The 22,210-nt window shown below is 42.7% G+C and overlaps 1 protein-coding gene across 1 annotated transcript; it reads left to right on the top strand.

The window, feature by feature from the left end:
• The first annotated feature begins 2,341 nt into the window (after nucleotides 1–2,341).
• XIAP (X-linked inhibitor of apoptosis) lies at nucleotides 2,342–21,989 on the top strand. The gene is made up of 6 exons (XM_060249557.1): nucleotides 2,342–3,254; nucleotides 6,069–6,168; nucleotides 13,274–13,352; nucleotides 13,836–13,869; nucleotides 17,892–18,092; nucleotides 19,087–21,989. The coding sequence occupies exons 1-6, from the start codon at nucleotides 2,372–2,374 to the stop codon at nucleotides 19,278–19,280; spliced, it is 1,491 nt and encodes a 496-aa protein (XP_060105540.1). The 5' UTR covers nucleotides 2,342–2,371; the 3' UTR covers nucleotides 19,281–21,989.
• The last annotated feature ends 221 nt before the right edge of the window (nucleotides 21,990–22,210 follow it).

Below are 22,210 nucleotides of genomic sequence, written 5' to 3'. Positions count from 1 at the left end.
TGAGTCATACCGGGAAGCAATGCTCTTGGCATCTTTCTTTCTCACACCATTAATGCATTAAAACTTAGGCAAGGAAATAAAGCAGCAGCAGAAAGTGAGTGAAGTGTAATGACTGAGCTCGGAATCGCAAGGCCCATAGCTCAGTTCTTGCTTCTGCTGTGAACTGAGTAGGCAAATTACCCACCCACCCTGCCCATCTTTAATAGAGTGAGAAATTATATATTGCAGTTCATAATACAATAGGTTTCTCAGTCACCAACATTTGGATTATTTTTCTATCTCAACCATTTTAGAAGAGGCATTCCTTCCAGTGTAAGAGATCATCAGAAATGCCTTTTCTAAGATGCGACCTCTCTCTTGTGTTCTTCTGTAATACCTGTTCCCTGAATTACCTGCTTGATTGAGGACACATTTTTATTTAAAGGATATTTAGTTGATCAGCTAGTTAATTAACTCATAAATGTTGAGGACTAGCTGTTTTGTTATTTAACTGCTTTGTCTTTGGGGAAAAAACAAATAATAGTTTAGTGCATCTGGCAGTGGGAAAGCAATATTTTTTTTATCAATACATAAAAGCCACGAGTAATTTTTGTACAAAAACAACTGTCATATGTCCTTTTCCCAGTTGTTTGCCTGACCAAGCTGCTCCTTCTTTAAAACATTAAACACACTTGTTTAGAATTTAAGCTTTTCAGGTACTGTGATTAGAGCACAATCCCTGAACCTTCAGATCAGTTTAACTGAAGTCAATTGGCTGTATCAATATAAAATCCTTTTAAATTTATTGTCTTGGTTGGCAGCTGAAACAGCTGACCTTTCCACAGCCGTGCAGGCTTAACATTTGAACAAATTAAAAGCTTCAAATATGGGTTCAGGCATACTATACATCAGAGTCTAAAACAGTAATCAAGTTCTTAAAAATAGGCTGGCTTTGAATGATGCCTGACAGATATAGCCAGTTCTCTGTCTGGCAAACCAAGTTCAACATTCCCTTATGTTGTTTCACTATTCAGTGTAGTAATATAATAAGCTGTCAAAACTTTAAATTACCTACAGGTTCTTTCTGGATAATTTTTAAGATGTATGCTGAGAGCAGAATACTTGCACTTTCAGTGACTGAAATAAAAGGTTATCAGTGAAGTTCTCCGGTATGTACTGTCACTGTCTTCGTAGTAACGATAATAATAAGTGTGAGATCAAGTCACAGCCACTTTGTGGCAACCTCAGGACCATGAGATTTTCAAGACAAGAAAAGAGCAAAGTGGTTTGCCATTGCCTTTTTTTTTTTTGAATAGCAGCCACACTCTTTCTTGGTGGCCTCAATCCTAGAACTAACCATAGCTGCTGACCTTGCTTCGCTCCAAGCTCTGATGATGTCAGGCTGGACTGGGCTGTTAGGTTTCTTGCCTGTACGCATCATATATTTTGGAGACTCAGTAACAGCAGAAGGTGTAATCCATTTATTTGTCAGCAAAAGCAGGCATCAGCTGTGAACCAAAGTGAGATAGTGGTTAGAATGTGTGAGTAGGATCTGGAGACATGGGTTCAAATCCCCACTTGGCTATTAAAGCTTGCTGGGTGACCTTGGGCCAGGTGCACACTCTCAGCCATAATATCTCAGGAAGATGTTGTGAGGGTACAATGAAGAAGAGAATGTTATAAGTTTCTTGGTGTTTCCCAATGGGGAGAAATGTGGGGTATAAATGAAGTGTAATAAAAAATAATGTGTGTAATCATCTGTTGGGTTTTGTGCTAGTCTTTGTGCTGTACAAATAAGCATGTGACTTTTTTGAAGCCGTTAGTTACTACCACGTCCCAAAATCATTGCATTAAGTATGTTGAAGAATTCTATTAGGGAGCTATCCTAAACAGATTTCCTTGGGAGTAAGTTCCATGTTGTTCAGTGGGGTGTCCTCCCTGAAAAGTGTCCCTAGGGTTGTAGCCCTTGTTTACTTTATGTCTTCACTTATTTTTAAAATACTGTTTTGTCTATATGCAGTGATATCATAAAATATAATAAAAGTATAGGGCTATAATATGTGTCAAAATGCTTATTTGTATAAGATATCAGCTTAAGCTGGAGTCATATTTAGATAATGTTTATCCAGCTAATTATGGTTCTTCCAGAACTGTAAATGTTTGTGCATTTTGGCATATTTAACATTGTGTATATTTGCATATTTTCCTCTTCTCTCTGCTGTCTCTGTTTAATAAAGTGAATTTCAGATGTAATACACGCTCAAGCGTTTCTAATGGGGTAGACATTTGGATTTGTCACTATCTGCTAACAGACTGTTAAATAAACTTAAAAATAATTTCTAAACTTACATGTGTTCTTATATAGGCAAACTCAGAGTAACCTGAAAGCGGGATGACGTGTAATGGACCAAATAGCTTTGAAACTGGTGGCACTCACGATACTGACCCTGACCGAGAGCTGGCGAACGAGTGCTCACGACTGCAGACGTTTACTACATTTCCAAGTTATTGTCCTGTTTCTGCCTTAACTCTTGCCCGAGCTGGCTTCTTCTACACCGGAGAAGGGGACAAAGTCAGGTGCTTCAGCTGTCATGCAGCCGTAGAAGGATGGCAGCAAGGTGACTCAGCAGCCGGAAGGCACAAAACCGTTTCTCCTAACTGTGTGTTTATTAACGGCATAAACTGTTGGCAGAACGGTGCATATTCTGCCCTTCCAAACTCCCACCAGCTGTCTGAAGGCTGCCTTACAAACTCCACTTGGCAGCAATCTTCTGGGTCTTCCTCTGACCTCCATGCAGATTATCTGTTGAGAAGTGGGCAGGTGGTGGATCTATCGGACAGCCTGTATCCCAGGACTCCTGACATGTGTAGTGAAGAAGCCAGGCTGAGGTCTTTCCATAACTGGCCTACCTATGCCCCTGTAAAGCCGGCAGACTTAGCCAATGCAGGGTTATATTACACCGGTGTTGCAGACCAAGTGGAGTGCTTCTGTTGCGGGGGCAAACTGAAAAATTGGGAACCCTGTGACCAGGCGTGGTCAGAACATAGACGTCACTTTCCTAAGTGTTTGTTTGTCCTCGGTCGTGATGTTGGGAATATTGAAAATGCTTCAAATCAGTCTAGCAGTGCAGAACTGGATAGAAGTGAAGTACATAATGCCAGTCTTCCAAAAAACCCATCTATGGCAGGATATGAAGCACGACTCAAGTCCTTTATGACGTGGAGGTATTTGGTTAGCAAAGAGCAGCTTGCTCAAGCAGGGTTTTACAGCATAGGTAAGCTGGACGCGGGGTGTCATAATTTGCTTTGCCACTGTGTGGGGGATGAATTCTGTGCACAGTGATCCACAGTTCATAGCAAGATGTTTGCACTTCTCATCACTGGGTTAGCAAACAATGAATTTAAAACAGTTACCGGTATGTAATTACTCTGTACACCAAGAAGCTGTATCATAGTGAGATTTTTTTGCAAGTATTGAAGAAACTTCCTTTTAAAATACTGGTGATATTTGGGGCAGAGGCTTGTACATTTGAACTTTCCCTCTTCCTGTGCTCGCTTCTGGGTAAATCTGAATTTATTAAATTCCATTTATAACACCTTCCTCTCCTCCCTCCCCCAGTCACAAAGTGTGGCATGAGAGAGAAGTGAAGCAATATATTCATGACAAGAGTTCACCCATGCATTGATTAAAATCTGTCTCCCGAGGCATCACCTTTCTCCCTTTTTATGTATTAAAGTACCGTTCAAGAAAGTATTCCTAGTGGATTGTAAATGTTGCAGTGGAACATATGGGTAGATGCACTGAAGCAGTTTGTGAAATCTCTTCTTTTCAGTTTTTCATTTAACAATATAAACAATCCAAAGAACAAAGAAACATGCAACAGCTGAAATTGTCCATTCTCTTCTCTTCCTCCCTAAAATCGCAACCTGTTTGAATGCCTTTCTATATGAGGACAGGCAACCTTCTTGGCCTGAGTGCTGGGGAAAATGTAGTGAAGTTGATGGTCCAGCAAACAAAAAGTTTGGAGGTGCAGGGGTAGCTGAAGATGAATCTTAGCCAGATGTGCCTAGAGCAAACCTAACCCAGCAATCCAGCCAGGATCTCAGGGATTTGCCTCGGATTCTTCTGATGGCTATGCAGTTCTCAGAGGTGACAAGAGGAAAAAACCATGCCTATTGCAATTTCCTGCACCGCCACCCCCAGCGGTATTGCCAGTGCCCTGGTTGCTTGGACAAAGATCCAGCTCTGGGTGCCACACCAAGTGAGCTGATGTGTTGCAGTTGGTGTGTGTGCCAGGATTTGTCTGACCCATTCTGTATCAACGCAGCAAGGGTTTTTTCAGACAGTTCTGACTGAAAATAAACAGGAGTCTTATGGCACCTTAAAACTTGACACATTTTCATGTCAACATAAACTTCCGTGGACTCGAGCCCAGTTTTTTCAGAAGCTTTGAAAGGATTCTCAGTCTGCACTCATTTGATATAGGAGGGTTTTTAAAAGGGAGGTTGGGGAGGGGGGTCCATGAAATGCAGAAAGTACAGAATGGAAATGTAGTTATGGATTGGCTCCAGACACATGTTTCTGCAGGTACAGGGACTCATGTCTGTGGTGTGTGATCTGGGCAGCTCAGAGTCCCCCAGAAGTAATTTCCTGGGAGGGGGTCTCCTTAACCCAGGAATCACTGTTGAATCTGAACATTATTCTGCTGGGTTCTGCTTCTGAACAGTATCGGAGGCCTGTGATGCGTAGCTTGCAATCTGTCATTTTATTTCTTGCCTCTTTGCCTAAGACAAAATTGGTACAGCATCTGGTCTATCCCAGAATATAGTGTGGCCTTCTTTGTGTTTATCAACACATTTTGTAGGCGCACACCATTCAATGATGTATGGAAAAATTCTGTCCTTATTTTGGCTGCATGGAAACCAATGTGCTCTATAAACAGCTTTCCTGATGTAGGCTGTGATTGTGCTTCAGTTACTTCTGACCATACTTGGGGAATATAATACCTTTTATCTTTCCTGCCCATTATTTGGACTAAAGGTCAGATGACGAAATCCTGAAAGAACTGTCTCTAGTGTGTTTTATAGTATGAAGTGACCAAACAGGCTATAGTTGAAGGCTGCAGAATTCAAGCAGTGTTCTAGGAAAACCTGCAGATACCTAGAAGCTAAGAGGGAGTCCACCATAGTGGCTGAGTACATGGTTCTCTCTTCCTTAATGTTATCCTCACAACAACCACCTTGTGAGGTAGGCTAGACTGAGTGTGTGCTATTGACCCAGTGTCACTTATCAAACTTCCATGGCAGAGTGGGGGATTGAATCTTCCAGATATTAGCACAGTGTTCTGTTACACCACACACTGGCTCTTGAATGAAAACATCAGTAATAGCAGATGAGCTTCCTAAAAAGACTTGTTCAGTAGTACTGTCCTTTGTAAATGCGGCCCTTGATGAATGATGAATATGATTTAGGATTAGGGCCAATTTAGGGGAGGTGTAGGGCTGTTTGGCCCAGACTCCAGACTCAAAGGAGGTCTCCAGTTTGAATGCTTTTCAATTGTCTGGAATTTTATAGCATTTGTTACCTGTTTTTATGCACATTGTGCATCGTCATATTTGTTACTTTTGTTGTTGCCTGGGGGCCTCAAAGCCTGGAAGCAGCCTAATTCTGTCTGGACCTCTGAGAGGGCTTGTCTAGGGCATGCACTCATTTCATTTTGGCCTTTTCCATAGTGCCAACCAGACTTTGGCATATATACCAGGAAATGGTATCTCTAAGGCACCAATTACAAACATAAGTGTCCAGACTCTTTGGTAACATCTGGACAGCACTAGTTCATACATTATACTTGCTCATTGGCTGCTGGAGCAGCTTTTGTTTTGCTCTCTATTTGTCCAGTTACTGCGCAAATGTCACTTGACATCCATATTGGGTTATACGATCTGTGTACATCTGACTGAGGAAGAATGGGATATAAATGTGAAGGAGTGGGGGAGCTCACTAGAGTTTTATTTGCAAACTATAGAAAGCAAGCACAGATTTTAACTTCCAGATCATTGTACCAGATCTTCCTCCTTTTCCTCCATAGGTGATGGTGATAATGTTCTTTGCTTTTATTGTGGCGGTGGGCTACGAGAGTGGAGGGCGGATGATGATCCTTGGGAGCAACATGCCCAGTGGTTTCCTGGGTAAGATGCTTAATTCTGTGTATGTGTTGTATTGCATATTATACTGGCAATGCTTGTCATAGGCCTACATCTCATTTTCTTGTTCAGTCAGGACCTGCAGAAGAATACTCAACAGATCACCCAGGGCTTAGGACAGGGATACTCACTCAGTGGCTTAGGTGCCATGTGTGGCTCTTCTGAGCACTGTTAGCCGTTGTGGCAGCCACCATGTTTTTCAGGAAAGCAAGCAGGGCCATTGCCCAGTGGTACCTGTCGTTGGCGGGGGCAGTCTTGCTTGGAAATGGCTGCCAGTGATGGATGGGTAAGCTGTGAGTGTCCCTGAGCTGCAGGCCTCATGCCAGTGATGGAATAAAGGGCCTGTCCTCTCCAGCTTATGTACTCTTATCTTAACACCGAGAAAGATTTGAACATATAAAAACATTTATTTTAACATCCCACACAGTGGTGCAGGTTTTCCAGATTTTTAAAGTTCAATTTTAAATCAATAATGTAAATATTGCTACCAAAATTTAAATCATATTAACAAAAGGAGGCAAATACGGCATGTACATGCTTGGATCATGTATGAATACTATGTGTGTGTGCTTTGCATCCCACATTTAGCCGATATGCAACCCAACAGCCCTGACAGCTATAGATAAATAGAGACTATATTTTCCATATATGACCCTGAATGCTACAGTGTGGGGAAGTATTTCCCCCAGCACACATGCTCCCCTAGTAGGCAAGAAAAAGATCTAATATTTAGTAAACAGAACTAAACATGTAATACATATCAATTTTATGAAGTATATCAAAGTTTTCTCAATGGTCACAAAGTGTTGGAGCTGAAGGGGAAAATTCATTGAAGCACACAGTATAGTTTTTTTAAGCGTTGTATTCAAATACATTCAAAACTTTATGTGGAAGTTACTTTATAGGAAAACTTGTAAAAATGTAAGACTATAGCATACACTTTCCTTAGCTTGCTTGTTTATATTGAGGTGGAAAACATGAAGACTATGAAAACTACAAGTGAAAGCACTGTGTTTCAGACACTCAAAGGGCTGTGGTCTGATATATTGACAAGAGTTTAACTTTCCTTTGCTGAGATCTTGGTGGCACCTTCAGCTTCACTGCTGCTCGCTGCACTGTGTATGAATTTATTTCAGGTTGAAAAGGTCTGGTTCAGAGCTGTTTCCATCACAGTGTCTTTCAGTGAAGGGTGGCTGTGAGTCTATGGGCAACGGCAACATCTCATTTCTTCTTTACTACATAAATCCTGAACTCTCCCTAGAAGCTAGAATGACAAAACTGAGGCTTCCATGCTTTGTTTACATTATGAGAAGACAAAGACTTACTGCAAAAGACAAGCTGAAAGCAGTAGGAAAATAGGAGGACCCAACATGAAATGGATGAACTCAAGTAAAGGAAGCCATGGATCTCAGTTTGCAAGACCTGAGCAAAGATGTGAATGATAGGACATTTTGGAGGTCATTAATTCATAGAGTCACCATAAGTTCAAAGTGACTTGATGACACTTAATACACACATACACATATGTGCACTTCTTATGGCTCTCCAGAAGAAAAAGATTTTGCAAAATAGAAATCATCTTAGCAATATGTTCATTTACTAGTCTGTTCTCTTTCTTTTCTTTCTTTCTTTTTTGGTCATGTGAAAGAAATTGGAAGGCTTTCAGCTTACACAAGAAGGCAGAATGTGTAGGATACTTAGGACAGTTCTGAACAGTAGTCAGGTGTTGCAGTGTCCCTTTCATCATATCAGAAGAGGGTTTTTTTTCTTTTGCAGAATATTTATTTATGTATTTATTTTTCACATTTATATCCTGCCCTCCCCGCCAAAGCAAGCTCTTTGCAATATCTGTCACAACAGTCATTTCATAATTTTCTGTAATTTGGATTCAAAGTGGAAGATAATTCAGCTTCTGTTAGGTGTCATCCTCTGTGTTGAAGATCCAGAAGGTTTGCTGAAAGATAAGTTGGATGAGAACAGAAAGGTTTGGTGTGGGGGGCTCCTTCAGATTTCTTAATAACCACTGCAAGGGTGGAAAATGGCCAGTAAAATCAGTAAATATCAGTTTTTCCATCTTGGTCATTAATTTATCAGGTTTTTTTTTAAAGTCAGTAAAGTCTATTTCTTTTTGAGAATGCAATTTGTGTGGTTTTTAAATGTTTGTTACTGCATTTGGGGGGGGGGGACATGATGACTTCCCGGTGAGAAGACATAGGTTTTTTTCATTTTGACGAATGCAAGGGCCAGCAAGTCAGAGAGAACTGATGGTCAAAAAAAACTTTACGTCATGTCACAAAAATGAAGTTGGATATTGGATTTATATCCCACCCTATACTCTAAATCTCAGAGCGGTCACAATCTTCTTTACCTCCCCCCTTCCAACAGACACCCTGTGAGGTAGGTGGGGCTGAGAGAGCTCTTGCAGCAGCTGCCCTTTCAAGGACACCTCTGGAAAGAGCTATGGCTGACCCAAGGCCATTCCAGCAGTTGCAAGTGGAGGAGTGGGGAATCAAACCCGGTTCTCCCAGATAAGAGTCCGCTCACTTAACCACTACATCAAACTGGCTAATATCACACAGGACCTTTTACAGATGGCAAAAGTGGCTCATGTTCATTACAAGCAGTATTGTGATGAGCAGCATGCCATTAAAGAGGAGCATAAATAAAAGGAAAAGGCAGGGGAATTAGACAGGTTTAAGAAGATGGGCAGTGAATGGGATAGTATACAAGAGAAGGAAGCAGAACTGAAAAAGCTGAGACAAGAACAGAATGAGAAAAAGATGATGCTTGAACATTACTTAGTGATGCTACCAAACATGTAAAGGAGGCTGCTGAGAAGAAGGATATGGTGGCGTTCAGCATGGCACAGCTCATACTAGAAATAGTGAAGGAAGCAATGGAAGAAGAGGACAAGAAAAAATGCCTGCTAATGCAGTGCAGAAAACTGTCGAGAAACAGAAGAGTTCATTAATGACTTCTTTTTTCAGCAAAAAAAGTTAAAGTAAAAACAAAGACAAGTCTCACAGTAATCATGTTTTCTAATAATGTTTTTATGTATGATTTTTAATGTCTTGCTGTTTTATTATCTGAAGTATGCAATTGTTTTTAAAAGGAAATCTCTTTATTGCCTTAAATTTTGTACAATAATGAAAACATTGTTCTCACTCAGGGATGGTCAAACTTGCTTAATGTAAGAGCCACATAGAATAAACAGTAGGTGTTTGAGAGCAGGAAGGAAGGAAGGAAAACAAATAGATGGGAGAGGTGAAGGTGGAAAGAAAGCAACTTTAACTTTATGCATTCTCCAAGCTGTCTGACGGGGCAATGGGAGCTTCCCTCGCTACAGTTTGTGGCTCCCTAGCTGCAGTTTGACTACCCCTGTCCTATCTCCATAAAAATGTTTTTCAATAAAAAGGTGTGCAGTGGCTGGCTATGGGGATGGTGGAGGCCAGATAATTTTTAATGAAGTCCTAGTTTCACTTTTTAAACGCTAATTTATCGATAGGCTGGAATTCAGTAATTTGTCAGGTTTTTGTCAATATTTGACCAGGGTTCTTTTGTCAGTAAAATCCACAGTTGTTTTCTCTTTGTTTCTACCCCTGCCACTGAAGCTGATGGTAGCAAACTGACTACTTTTTAAACTTGAATTCAGAACACAACATTGTCAAGTATCTACTTCCCAAATGTGTACAGCAATAATATAGGTTGCTGTGTCATCTACTGAAGCATACTTCATGCATTTCTTTGTATGTAGCAAACTGTCTTAAGCACTCTGTAGGTAAGCCCCATCTATTTTCTCTGGCAGTAAAAAGCTCCCTTTTCTTTCTCTGTATCTTTTTCTGTAATTTCTTCAAAGTCTGATGAATGACAATGCCCTGCAGTTTGTCCATATTGTCTTCATTGTCTTCACTTTGTCCGTGAACAAGACAGCTAACTATTAAATGAGGATACTTTCCCTTTAGTATTTGCCCTGCAGCTTTCATGTTACTTGCACTGTCCATTACAGGGGCTTGTACTTTGGGGGGACTTACACTTGCATTCTCTTTACTCATTGCATTGACTGCGTGTTTTCTTGTGTGACAAGAAGATTTTATCTCCGTTGCTTTCAGGAATATTGGTTCAGGTGTTGCAAGTATGATGTTCAATAAAAGATTTTCTTTCATGTTGTGGTCCATACATCTAACATCAGCATCAGTTCTTCTGCTGGACAATCAGTCAAAGAAAAAGGACAACCTTTTGAACAACCAGTCAAAGAAAGAATGTGATAAATGATAACATGATGGTAATTTATGTGAGAGGCAAATTAGTTTGTAATGTTCCTTCCAGTATTGTTTTTTGGTTATGGGAAGTAGTGTACTGCTTGCAAATATAGCTCGAGCCAGTGCTTCATCATCTTGAGAAAAAGCTTGTCTTAAATGACTAATATGAATTACAAATCTGAAGAAGTGAGCAAGTGACTCACAAAAACTCATGCCCTGCCACAAATTTTTATTAGTCTTTAAAGTGCTACTGGACTCCTCCTTTTTTTACTGCTGCAGGCAGACTAACATAGTTGCCCATCTTGTATAAATCTGGGGTCACTGGTCTTGCTTCCCTTTTCCCCAGATTTGGCAGTTTTGTCATCTCCAGTTTTGCTTGAGCTATATTAAGTTTCTGCAGCAAAAACAGCAGTGGCCAAACTGACCCTTCAAACATACGTGACTGCAGTTCTTATTACCCCAGCCCATTGGTGATTGTGGCTGCGGCTAATGGAAGATGTTGCCCATGAATATCTGGAGGACTGCAGTTGGGGCATCCCTGCTTTAAGCCTGTTCTCCTCTGGTAGCAGAGGGAGCAGTGACAGGAAGCTTCTTCCTTCTCACCTTGACAAGAGAGAGCACTCTGTTGCTCCTCTTACCACTTGCTTTGAGATTGCAGAAGGTGTCGCCATTGGTAAGAGGACTACGTTTTGCCGGATTGCATAGGGTGTTATATGTTTCTTAACTACTGTAATTTGAATGTTTAGTGTAAGCAGAGTAATAGGATACAGGTTGGGGGGGTTTTTAAAAAAACTAATCAATAATAATAATAATAAACTTTTATTTATACCCCGCCCTCCCCGCCTAGGCAGGCTCAGGGCGGCTAACAAGACATGGTAAAACCATGATACAGATAAACAATAAATATAATTAATAATTTAAACAATAAAACCAATAAAAACAGTATGACATTAAAATACAGTCGAATGGCGTATAAGATGGCTTGTTATTACTGATCTTATCAGGAGTTCTGTCTTAAAAAGCTAGCTGGAAGAGGGCAGTTTTGCAGGCCCTATGGAACTGGTTAAGATCCTGTAGGGCCCGCACCTCTTCCGGCAATTGATTCCACCATTGGGGGGCCTTTATAGAGAACGCCTGTTCTCTGGTAGCTTTTAATTTAGTTTCTTTTGGCCCAGGGATTTCAAGAAGATTTTTTGAACTTGATCGCAGTGCTCTCTGGGGAACATATGGAGAGAGGTTCAGACTCAGAATAATAGTTCAGACTCAGAATTGCGTTAATTTTAAAAGAGCTTTATTGCTTTAACCCACAATATTTTCCAAGAAGATACATGCTACTCTGCTGTATTGTTTAAGATGTTAATTTGCTTTCTTATTATGGGTAACAGTAAAGTAAACTTTTCCAAGAGGATCACCTGCCACTTCTTTCCCATTTGTGTCTTGTATTATTTTTCCAGGACAGTTTGTAAATGTTATTAAATGCTTTCTCATTCATGATGCATTGTTAGCATATCCTGCCCAATAAATTTATATCAAGAACATAAGAGAAGCCATGCTTGATCAGGCCAATGGCCCATCCAGTCCAACACTCTGTGTCACACAGTGGCAATATATGTGTGTGTGTATACACACACACACATACATACTGTGGCTAATAGCCACTGATGGACCTCTGCTCCATATTTTTATCCAATCCCCTCTTAAAAGCTGGCTATGCTTGTAGCCGCCACCACCTCTGTGGCAGTGAATTCCACATGTTAATCACCCTTTGGTGAAGAAGTACTTCCTTTTATCCGTTTTAACCTGACTGCTCAGCAATTTCATTGAATTCCCATGAGTTCTTGTATTGGGAGAAAGGGAGCAAAGTACTTCTTTCTCTACTTTCTCCATCCCATGCATAATCTTGTAAACCTCTATCATGTCACCCCCCAGTCGATGTTTCTCCAAGCTAAAGAGCCCCAAGCGTTTTAACCTTTCTTCATAGGAAAAGTGTTCCAAACCTTTAATGATTGCCCTTTTCTGCACTTTTTCCAATGCTATAATATCCTTTTTGAGGTGCAGTGACCAGAATTGTACACAGTATTCCAAATGAGACCACACCATCGATTTATACAGGGGCATTATGATACTGGATGATTTGTTTTCAATTCCCTTCCTAATAATTCCCAGCATGGCAATGGCCTTTTTTATTGCAGTTGCACACTGTTTTGACATTTTCAGTGAGTTATCTACCACAACCCTAAGATCTCTCTCTTGGTCAGTCTCTGCCAGTTCACACCCCATCAACTTGTATTTGTAGCTGGGATTCTTGGCCCCAATGTACATTACTTTGCACTTGGCCACACTGAACCTCATCTGCCATGTTGACGCCCACTCACCCAGCCTCAACAGATCCCTTTGGAGTGCCTCACAGTCTCTCTGGTTCTCACCACCTTGAACAATTTAGTGTCATCTGCAAACTTGGCCACTTCACTGCTTACTCCCAACTCCAAATCATTAACGAACAAGTTAAAGAGGATGGGACCCAGTACTGAGCCCTGCTGCACCCCACTGCTTACCATATTTACTGACTGTCTTAATTCCTTCCAATGGTTTCACTGTAGTGATTCCAAACACTAGCTTCTTTAGATTTTGGCGCTATTGTGACTAATTCAAAGTAACCAAAAACACTAGAAAACTTACAGATTTTATGCAAGCACTTATACCTTCCCCAAGCCAAAAAAAAAGGACCCCTGCCATATGTGTTTGAGGAAAGTGAAACAAACCATAGTTTTCCTTCAGCTTTTTATTGCATAATAGTAAACGTCATTTTTTTTTTAATTCTCCCCATCTAGATGTAACTATCTTCTTGAGGAAAAGGGACAAGATTATGTCAACAATGTTCAGTTAACTCATTCACTTCAGGATTCTACAGTAAGTGTGGTTTTCTCAGTAACCAATTTGGGGCAACAAGTCCAATCATCTAATTGAACTAATGGATGGGCTTTGAGTTGCAGGGGACTGTCTTTGTAGTCTTGCTCCAGCCACCTGTATATCTCCTGAGGTGAGCAGATGGTGCTTCCATATGTGGTTGAATAGGTTAATTGCTTCAGTAGGAGAGTGACATTCAGGTTGCTTGATTGTGTGTGTGTGTTTTGTTGGCAGAAGATTATTGAAAACAAATCTGTGAAAGCTTTTTTTTTTTTTGCAGTTTGTTGTGGATCAGAAAATTCATACAGTTGTAAGCATCAGAATAGCCTGATGTTGAATGAATGGATAGATCTGATAAATAGAGTTGCACCATTTGTGCTATCAGCGAGTTTATAGACTGACTTTTGTTCTTTTTATGTTTTTGCACCTTACACTCATCACAACCAAAATCCTATGTTTCTCCTTTTCTTTTCTTTTTTTCTAAAGATAAACGATACTGAAAATTCATCACGTATCGGAGGTATGTATGCCTGTGTTCTTAACGGGCCTGCTCAACTTTGAACATCAGCAAGCTGAATGCAAGCCACCAGCCATGCACGGTGACCAAACTGGTTCTCCGTAAACCTTGCATTTTTAGTTCTCTTAATCTGGTATTGCAGGAACAAGGGGGTTGTGGATCATCTTGCAGGCCATAGCACCAGCTGTTGATCTGTGCTTGCCTTGGAGGATCACAAATTGTGAAAGTCTGGTTGAATAGAAAATGATTTCTGGACTTGTTTTTCATGGCTTTTTATTCAGTGGATAGAGCACAAATTGCATTGTAAATTTATCCCGTTTGGAAAGGTTTTCACCCTTTCCGATAGGATCTTTTGCTCTACTGAAGGAATCTTGCATGTGTTCGTGGTTTGTGTAATCTCATGCATTGCTCTTTCTCTTTCACTCACTTTCTCACACACTTTTTTCATGTGTGAATGTTTCTAAAGCTTGCCAATTGAGGACAATGTGTCATGTATTGCACCAAAGTAGGCTCCCAGCCCACAGAAGTTTTGCACAAGATTCTTTGTTGTTGCAAACATTCTTTCTACTTCATTTTTTTTTTTAAGGGAGAGAGATGGGAGGAGGGGAAATGTTAATTCCCTTGTTGGAGGTTTCATTCCCCCCCCCCCCATCAAGCCTTTGATGGTGAAAATGATTAATGGGCAGCTACCTTAACTTTATGGGGAAGGCAATGGCAAACCACCCCGTAAAAAAAGTCTGCTGTGAGAACGTTGTGATGCAACAAGAGCAATGCATGAGATTACACAAACCACGAACACATGCAAGATTCCATCAGTAGAGCAAAAGATCCTATTGGAAAGGGTGAAAACCTTTCCAAACGGGATAAATTTACAATGCAATTTGTGCTCTATCCACTAGTGGGCGGGGGGGGGAGGAGTGGCACTTCTCATACGAGAGGTTTACTCCTTAAGGGCCCTCCCGGCCCCAGAGATCAGGGGTGTTGAATGTGCCGGCCTGATGTGGGATGTTGGGGAGGGGTTGGTGATCTGGCTGGTGTACCGTCCGCCTAACACACCAGCCGGCGCCTTATCATCCCTGATGGAGGCCGCGGCGGGCTGGGCATTGGAGTACCCAAGGCTGTTGGTCTTGGGTGACTTCAATGTTCATGCCGATGACGCGGCCTCCAGTCAGGCGATGGACCTGGTGTCATCCATGGTGACACTGGGACTCTCCCAAGTTGTCACAACGCCCACTCATCAGGCGGGGCACATGTTAGACCTGGTCTTCGCGGCGGGAGTTTTAGTGAACGATATTACTGCCAGAGCAGTGCCATGGTCGGATCACTATGCCCTTAAGGCTCGCGTGGGTGTGCCACCCCAAACCTGTTTAGGCGGAGAGTGTATTTTAGCTCGCCCGCGGAGCCTGATGGACCCGGAACGGTTCCTGATGGCCCTGCGGGATCCCGGGCCCCCTGGCGATTCCTTGGGTGGTCTGGTGGAGTCCTGGAATGATAGACTCTCCAGAGCTGTTGAAGAAATCGCACCTAGGCATCCTCTGCGCCCCTGTTTGAAGTCGACACCCTGGTACAACCAGGGGTTGCGACAACTAAAACGGGAACTCAGACGACTAGAGAGGCAATGGCGGCGTACTTGAGACGAAGCGACTCGAACATCTTATAGAGAGATTATGAAGTCCTATGAGGTGGCAATCAAAACCGCAAAGAGAACATACTTTGCGGCTGAGATTGCGTCCGCAACATCGCGCCCGGCACAACTATTTAATATAATTCGGAATTTAACAACACTGCCTCAGGGCAGACCAAATTGTAAAGAATTGGAGATTGGCTGTGAGGCTTTTGCGAACTTCTTTGCGGACAAGATCGCGTCGCTCCGCCTCGACCTCCCTGCCACATTGGAGGCAGTTAGCGAAACCGAGGCCCCGGGCCTGTCTTCGGATTATGTTCTGGATGGTTTCAGCCCTCTCGGCCTGGAGGAAGTCGACAGGATCCTCATATCTGCACGCCCAACAACTTGTAAATTGGACCCGTGCCCCTCCTGGCTTATTAAATCTTGCCAGAGGGAGCTTAGATATCCTGTACGGGATATCATAAATAGATCCCTCATGGAAGGGCAATTTCCAACACAGCTTAAAGAGGCGGTGGTCCGTCCCCTCTTGAAAAAAACATAATTAGACCCAGCCCAATTGGCACATTATCGACCGGTCTCGAATTTGCCCTTTTTGGGCAAACTTATCGAGAGGGCAGTGGCGATGCAGCTACAGACCTTCCTATATGACGCTTCTGTCCTTGATCCCCTTCAGTCCGGCTTTCGCCCGGGCCATGGGACGGAGACAGTGCTGGTCGCCCTAGTAGATGACCTGCAATGGCATCTGGATCGGGGCGGCTCAGCGGTACTGATGCTGTTGAACCTATCGGCAGCGTTCGATACGGTCGACCATCGGCTGCTGGCCCGCCGCCTCGCCGACGTGGGGATTCAGGGGTTGGCCTTGCAATGGCTTTCCTCTTTCCTTGAAGGTCGGGGACAGAGGGTCGCTATTGGGGATGAGCTGTCCCGTAGACACACGCTTGATTGCGGGGTGCCTCAGGGTGCGGTTCTTTCCCCGATGTTATTTAACATCTATATGCGTCCCCTCGCCCAGATTGCCCGAAGGTACGGGCTGGGCTGTCACCAGTATGCTGATGACACCCAGCTTTATCTGCTTATGGACGACCAGCCGGTCTGCGCCTCACAAAATCTGGACCGGGCACTACAGGCTGTGGCTGGGTGGCTCAAGCAGAGCGGGCTGAGGCTAAATCCGGCGAAGACAGAGGTCCTTTGCTTGGGCCGTCGGGGTCCGGGAAGGGAAATACCCCTCCCGGTTTTTGACGGTGCGCCGCTGACTACGACGCATAGAGTCAGGAGCCTGGGGGTACTTCTGGAGCCTTCCTTAACAATGGAGGCCCAGATAGTAGCCACTGCCAAGTCCGCATTTTTCCGTCTTAGGCGGGCAAGGCAGCTGGCTCCCTTCCTGGAGCGCGACGATCTAGCAACAGTGATCCATGCTATGGTCACCTCGAGGTTGGACTACTGCAATGCCCTCTACATGGGGCTGCCCCTGTGCCGAACCCGGAAATTGCAGCTGGTGCAGAACGCTGCCGCCCGGTTGTTACTGGGGCTCCCAAGGTGGGAGCATATTCAGCCGGGACTTAGGGCTCTGCACTGGCTGCCAATACCTTACCGAGTTCGGTACAAGGTGCTGGTTATTACCTTTAAAGCCCTATATGGCCTAGGACCTGCCTACCTGAGGGACCGTCTCTTCCCGCACGTTCCCCAGCGAGCACTGAGATCGGGAACTCAAAACCTCCTGGTTGTCCCCGGGCCAAAGGAAGCCCGTTTGAAAGCTACAAGGGACAGGGCCTTCTCCGTAATGGCCCCATCTTGGTGGAACCAGCTGTCGGAAGAGGTAAGGGCCCTGCGGGACCTTACTCAATTCCGCAGGGCCTGTAAGACAGCCCTCTTCCGGCTGGCCCACAGCTAACCGGCATTGAACACTGAACACCGAATACTGAATTTGAAATCGAACTTGAATCGAGTGTAGCTTTAAGACCGCTATATGATTTTAATGTTTATGTATATAATAATTGTTTAGATTTTTAACTATAAATTATGAAATGTTAATTTTAATACTTAATTTTATATTTTATGTTAGTTTTACATATTGTAAGCCGCCCTGAGCCACCTAGTGGGAAGGGCGGGATATAAATCTCAGATAAATAAATAAATAAAATAAATAAACATCACCCCAGGGTTGGAAACGACTGGTGCTTGCACAGGGTTAAACCTTAGCTTTTGCCCTTTAAAGTTAAACCTTAACTTTAACACCTCGATTAAGTATGTGAAATAATTCAGTACTTTCAGGGAACAATCTATATTTTAAAAAAATATTTATTTATTAAAACATTTATATCTCACCTTCCCCCTTGGTTCAAGGCAGCCTGCAGTAATTTCCCAATATCATTTTTTTCATCTACTGCTTGTACTGCAGATGAGGAACTTGCACAGAACCATATTGTCCAGGATGTGATGCAGATGGGTTTCAGCCTGGATGAAATAAGGAAAGCTATGGAAAGGAAGCACCGCCTGTCTACTGAGCATTATATATCCACGGAGGCTCTGGTTTCAGATTTAATAAATGCACAGCGTGAAAATATATGCAGTGTACCTTGTGAGAGCACACTACAGAGAGGTGAGCACAATACATTATAAAACATTGTAATTGTAACAAAAAATGTGGGCAAGAGATGTTTTTGCCTGGGCAGGATGTGGGGGGGATATACAAGAGCTTTTGCCTCCTCATCATCTTGTGTGAGGTTTTTAGGACCTGAGACAGAGGCTGAATCCTTTGTTTATATTCCTGTTACTCCATTGGCTTTGTTCTTTGGGATTTGCTTGCTTAAGGGACCCATTGATTACAAAATATAAAATGCATACTTCATGTATCCAAGGCACTTTGCGTAAATAGTTTCAGTAATCATTACAATAGCCTTAAAAGGTAAGCCAGTGGGTAGGGTCTTACCAGCTTTTCTCTAGCACAAGGAAGAGAATGGGATTTCTCATCCAGTTTACCTTCTTATACCTTACTGCAGTCTCCATCCCACATGGCTTCCACCCCCCAAATGTATGCACCTCTGACATAACGTAGGAGTCAAAACAGACTGCTTGCAGAAGAAAAGGCAGGAAATGATCTGCTTCTGCCAGTGGAAAGTTGGTAGGATCTAGTATATTTTGCCTATCTTGCAGGTGGAAAAGGTTATGGCTAAGAAGCAGGTAAATTGCTTGCGGCTAGTATTCACAGGAACCATGATGCAATTGGAATTGGGGACTACTTACACAATACACTGTACTAACATATCTAGTTTGTCTCTGCCCTCTCTCCATGGAGCCCAGGGTGGCATCCATGGAGGATTTCCCCACCTGCACTGTATCCTTGCAACACCCCTGTGAAGTAGATACAGTTGAGAGAAATTATTGGCTCAATGTCATCCAGTAGGCTTTATGGTTGAGTGGAGATTTGAACCTAGATTTCCTCAGTTTATGTCCCAGCACCAACCCCTATGCCATGCTCTCTCTCTGTTTTGACGTTTTATATACAGTCATGGGAGGGGATGTAAGGAGGGGGGAAATATAAAAGCTGATACCTTTTATTCCTTCTGAAATATTCTAATTCCTCCAACCCACAGGGCTCAGTACTGAAGAGCAGCTAAGACGCTTGCAAGAGGAGAAGCTGTGTAAAATATGTCTGGATAAAACCATCTCTGTGGTCCTTATTCCTTGTGGGCATCTCGTCGCTTGCAAAGACTGTGCAGAAGCTGTTGAAAAATGCCCTTTGTGTTGCATGGCTATTGCAAAAAGGCAGAAGATCTATATGTCCTGATGAGGAACATCGTATTGTGCTAGTGCAGCACATCCATTGCAATCGACAGAGGGCGGGTTTAGCATACAAGTGGATGCCAAGAGGGTGTTTGTTTGGGAGTAACAAATGCTGTTTTAACGTAAAGCACTGTAGCAACTGTGCAAATCAAGTGGCTGCTCTTCAATCTAGTACTGGCATGAGACTGAGATGATCAGTGTTGACGTGAGCTTGTAATCAGGCATCAGAAACCTGTCCTAGCATAAGTGCTGGGGGGAGGGGGACTGACTTGACACTTTTCTTAGAGAAGCAACCTGTACCAGTCAACTTGTCACCCCTGCCACCACCTGCCTTGCAGCATGCCTCATGTAAAGTTATTCAGAGGCCAAATGCCCAAAGAGGTTATTTTTTTTTTTTGTTGGATTAATTTTTGTTTAGGCTACAGCATGTCAGAGGGCTCTTTCACTTTTTGGAGGCAGGTGGTATTCTGTACTTTGAAACCCCTCCTGCCAGCCGTACCAGTATATTTTAGAGAGTTTTACTGGCTTGATGAGCTTCAGGCCAAAACAGCTGTGGTCAAAATCGTCTCTCAATTTGGGATGGTTAGCGGATTTTAAGAAAGTTTCAGACTAAGCAGGGGTGAAGTTGCATATTTGGCTTTCTGTCTTTTGCATGCCTCTTCCTCTCAGTGTTGTGGCCCTGGAAATCAAGTTCTCCCTTCACCTTTTTAAAATTATGGAAGTAGAAAGCCTCTAAGATCTCCCATCCCTAAGTTTTTGTGCTGTAAGGAAACAGGCTGATGCTAATCTGCATTGAGGAGGAAGGGGCCATGGACGCAGAGCAATGGTGGAAGCTGGTTTTTACTGGTCCTTTAAGCAAGAAGGCAGTGCTAAAGGTTGGGTGATGTCTGCTTGGTTGAAAAAGCCCACAGCCAGCTACTGAAAAGAGGGTTTCAAAAAACCTCGGGTCTGTATTGCATGGCTTTTCATTCACATGGTTTTTCACCCAACCCTCAGATGCTGAAGGGGAGGGGAAGGTGGGTATGATCTGCCCACTCTTCCCACTGGTGCTTTCATAGGATCAAGCCCGCTGAAATAGCAGATCATCAGAAGTGTTATTGTGGACTGCAGTCAATACATGTGAGCCTTGGTTATTTAGAACTAAGCGGAAAACTGAATGACAAAGGGGTCTCCCCCAAATGCACGCTGCTTAATACAAAGGCCAAGGGACTCCCCCCACACTACCTAGCACAGGTATGGATTGGGTCAGAATTTGATTGTCTGATTGTCCTGCATACACACCTGTCCAGTTATACTCAGTAAATCTAGATGAATAAACTGACAGAAATGTAAGGAAGAAAATCTTAGTTAACAGTTTCATGGACAGGATAACACCACGTTCATGAAGTGGTTTTTGAATTCCAAAACTGGGGGTTTTCATTTTAAAGCTTTAGTTAGAACATCATGACCCATTAGACTCCCACCTTTCACTGGTGACTTGCTGTTAACACATCAATATGAAGTCCTTTTGTTTATGTCAATGACTCCAGAATAAGCAAGCTGAAGATTCTTGCCACTAATCACTTTTAGATTTTTGTTTGTGTTTAGCACATAAAATTGTTCCTTGGCTTTTGTGTTAATTTTCCTCCCCCAGCGCTGTCCCTGGATTAGTCAGTGGTGTTTTGATCTTTGATTTTTGAGTCGATTTGTGATCCTGCTGCTGAGTAAACCTTATATGTGTTCCATCTTAGAGATAGTAATGTGCCAGTTGGTTGCATGAGAGTTAATGTGCGCCAGAAATTAAAACACTACAGTTGCAGTCCTGTGCTTTAAAATTCCCCATGACTCGAGAGAGACCAGCACATGACTACACTGGGGACCTGATTCACATTGCTGCTGGGGGGCTGCTGACACTGGTCCTCCAAGGCACCAGAAGCGCAAGCACAGTAGGGTTGAACTGTCTCCGTCCTCCCCCGGTATGGCCGTGAGGTGCTGCTCTCCACATCAGCCTTGTGGATAAATTGGCTGGCTAGTTTATAAAAAAAAAAATCCCTAGTCACAAACATAAGTGTACAGTATTTAAATTCTCTTTAGTGTAATGTTTGTTGTTCTCCTTCTGCTATAGTTATTTAAAAGTCACAGGTATCAATGCTGAGCTCAGCCCTCACAACTCTCCTGCTGTGCATCCTCCATTGTATCTTTAATGGATCTTGTATGAGAACACAACCTGTCAGAACAAATGAAGGCTGCTGCAGTGCCCTGTGGTAGGTTGTGCTCTTAGCTGGCGCTCTGTCCATCTGTCCTGTCTTTGTTACTTCAAGTATCAGTCCAGTCAGTCAGTCAAATCAATCAAAATTATCAATCATTCCAACAGGACACAGATTTTTTTTCACCCAAGAAGATCTTTATTAGGCCATTTTATTGACTTTGCTTTTTGTTGCTGTTGTTGGAAATAGAATAAATCCTTGAACTATGCATTTTTTCTAATCTGTAGACGCAGGGACAATGTTAGAGTACATGTGCATAACGAGATTTAGAAATAAAGCTATATATTTGATTGTAAATATTAATCATTGATCCCATTTTTCCTCCCTTCTGGATTAAAGCTTTAGAAATCTTAATGTACTGAAGAAAGGACTTATTTTCAAAGTGCTATGTAATCATGTAAAATAATCTCAGAGCTGTTTTGCAGTTCTGCCTTGGTGACAGTTTTTAATAAAGTAATTTTTTTTAAGTGTTGCTGCCTGTTTCTCTCATCCTGATAAGAAGTGGTAAGTGTGATCATGAATAAGCTCCAGTCTCATCCTTCCCCCTTTTCCGCTCTGTCTTAGTATAAAGGAATGGGAATACTTCAGAGGAAGGTGGAAGAAAGCTGTTAGTAGCAGTGACATTGGCAGTTTTGCAACTCCAATGGGTTAGATCCAGCCTGAGCATTCCACACCAACAATAGAAATG

This window comes from Heteronotia binoei, chromosome 11 (genome assembly GCF_032191835.1).
Source record: "Heteronotia binoei isolate CCM8104 ecotype False Entrance Well chromosome 11, APGP_CSIRO_Hbin_v1, whole genome shotgun sequence".
Lineage (NCBI taxonomy): Eukaryota > Metazoa > Chordata > Lepidosauria > Squamata > Gekkonidae > Heteronotia > Heteronotia binoei.
This window is presented reverse-complemented; position numbering and strand designations above follow the sequence as displayed.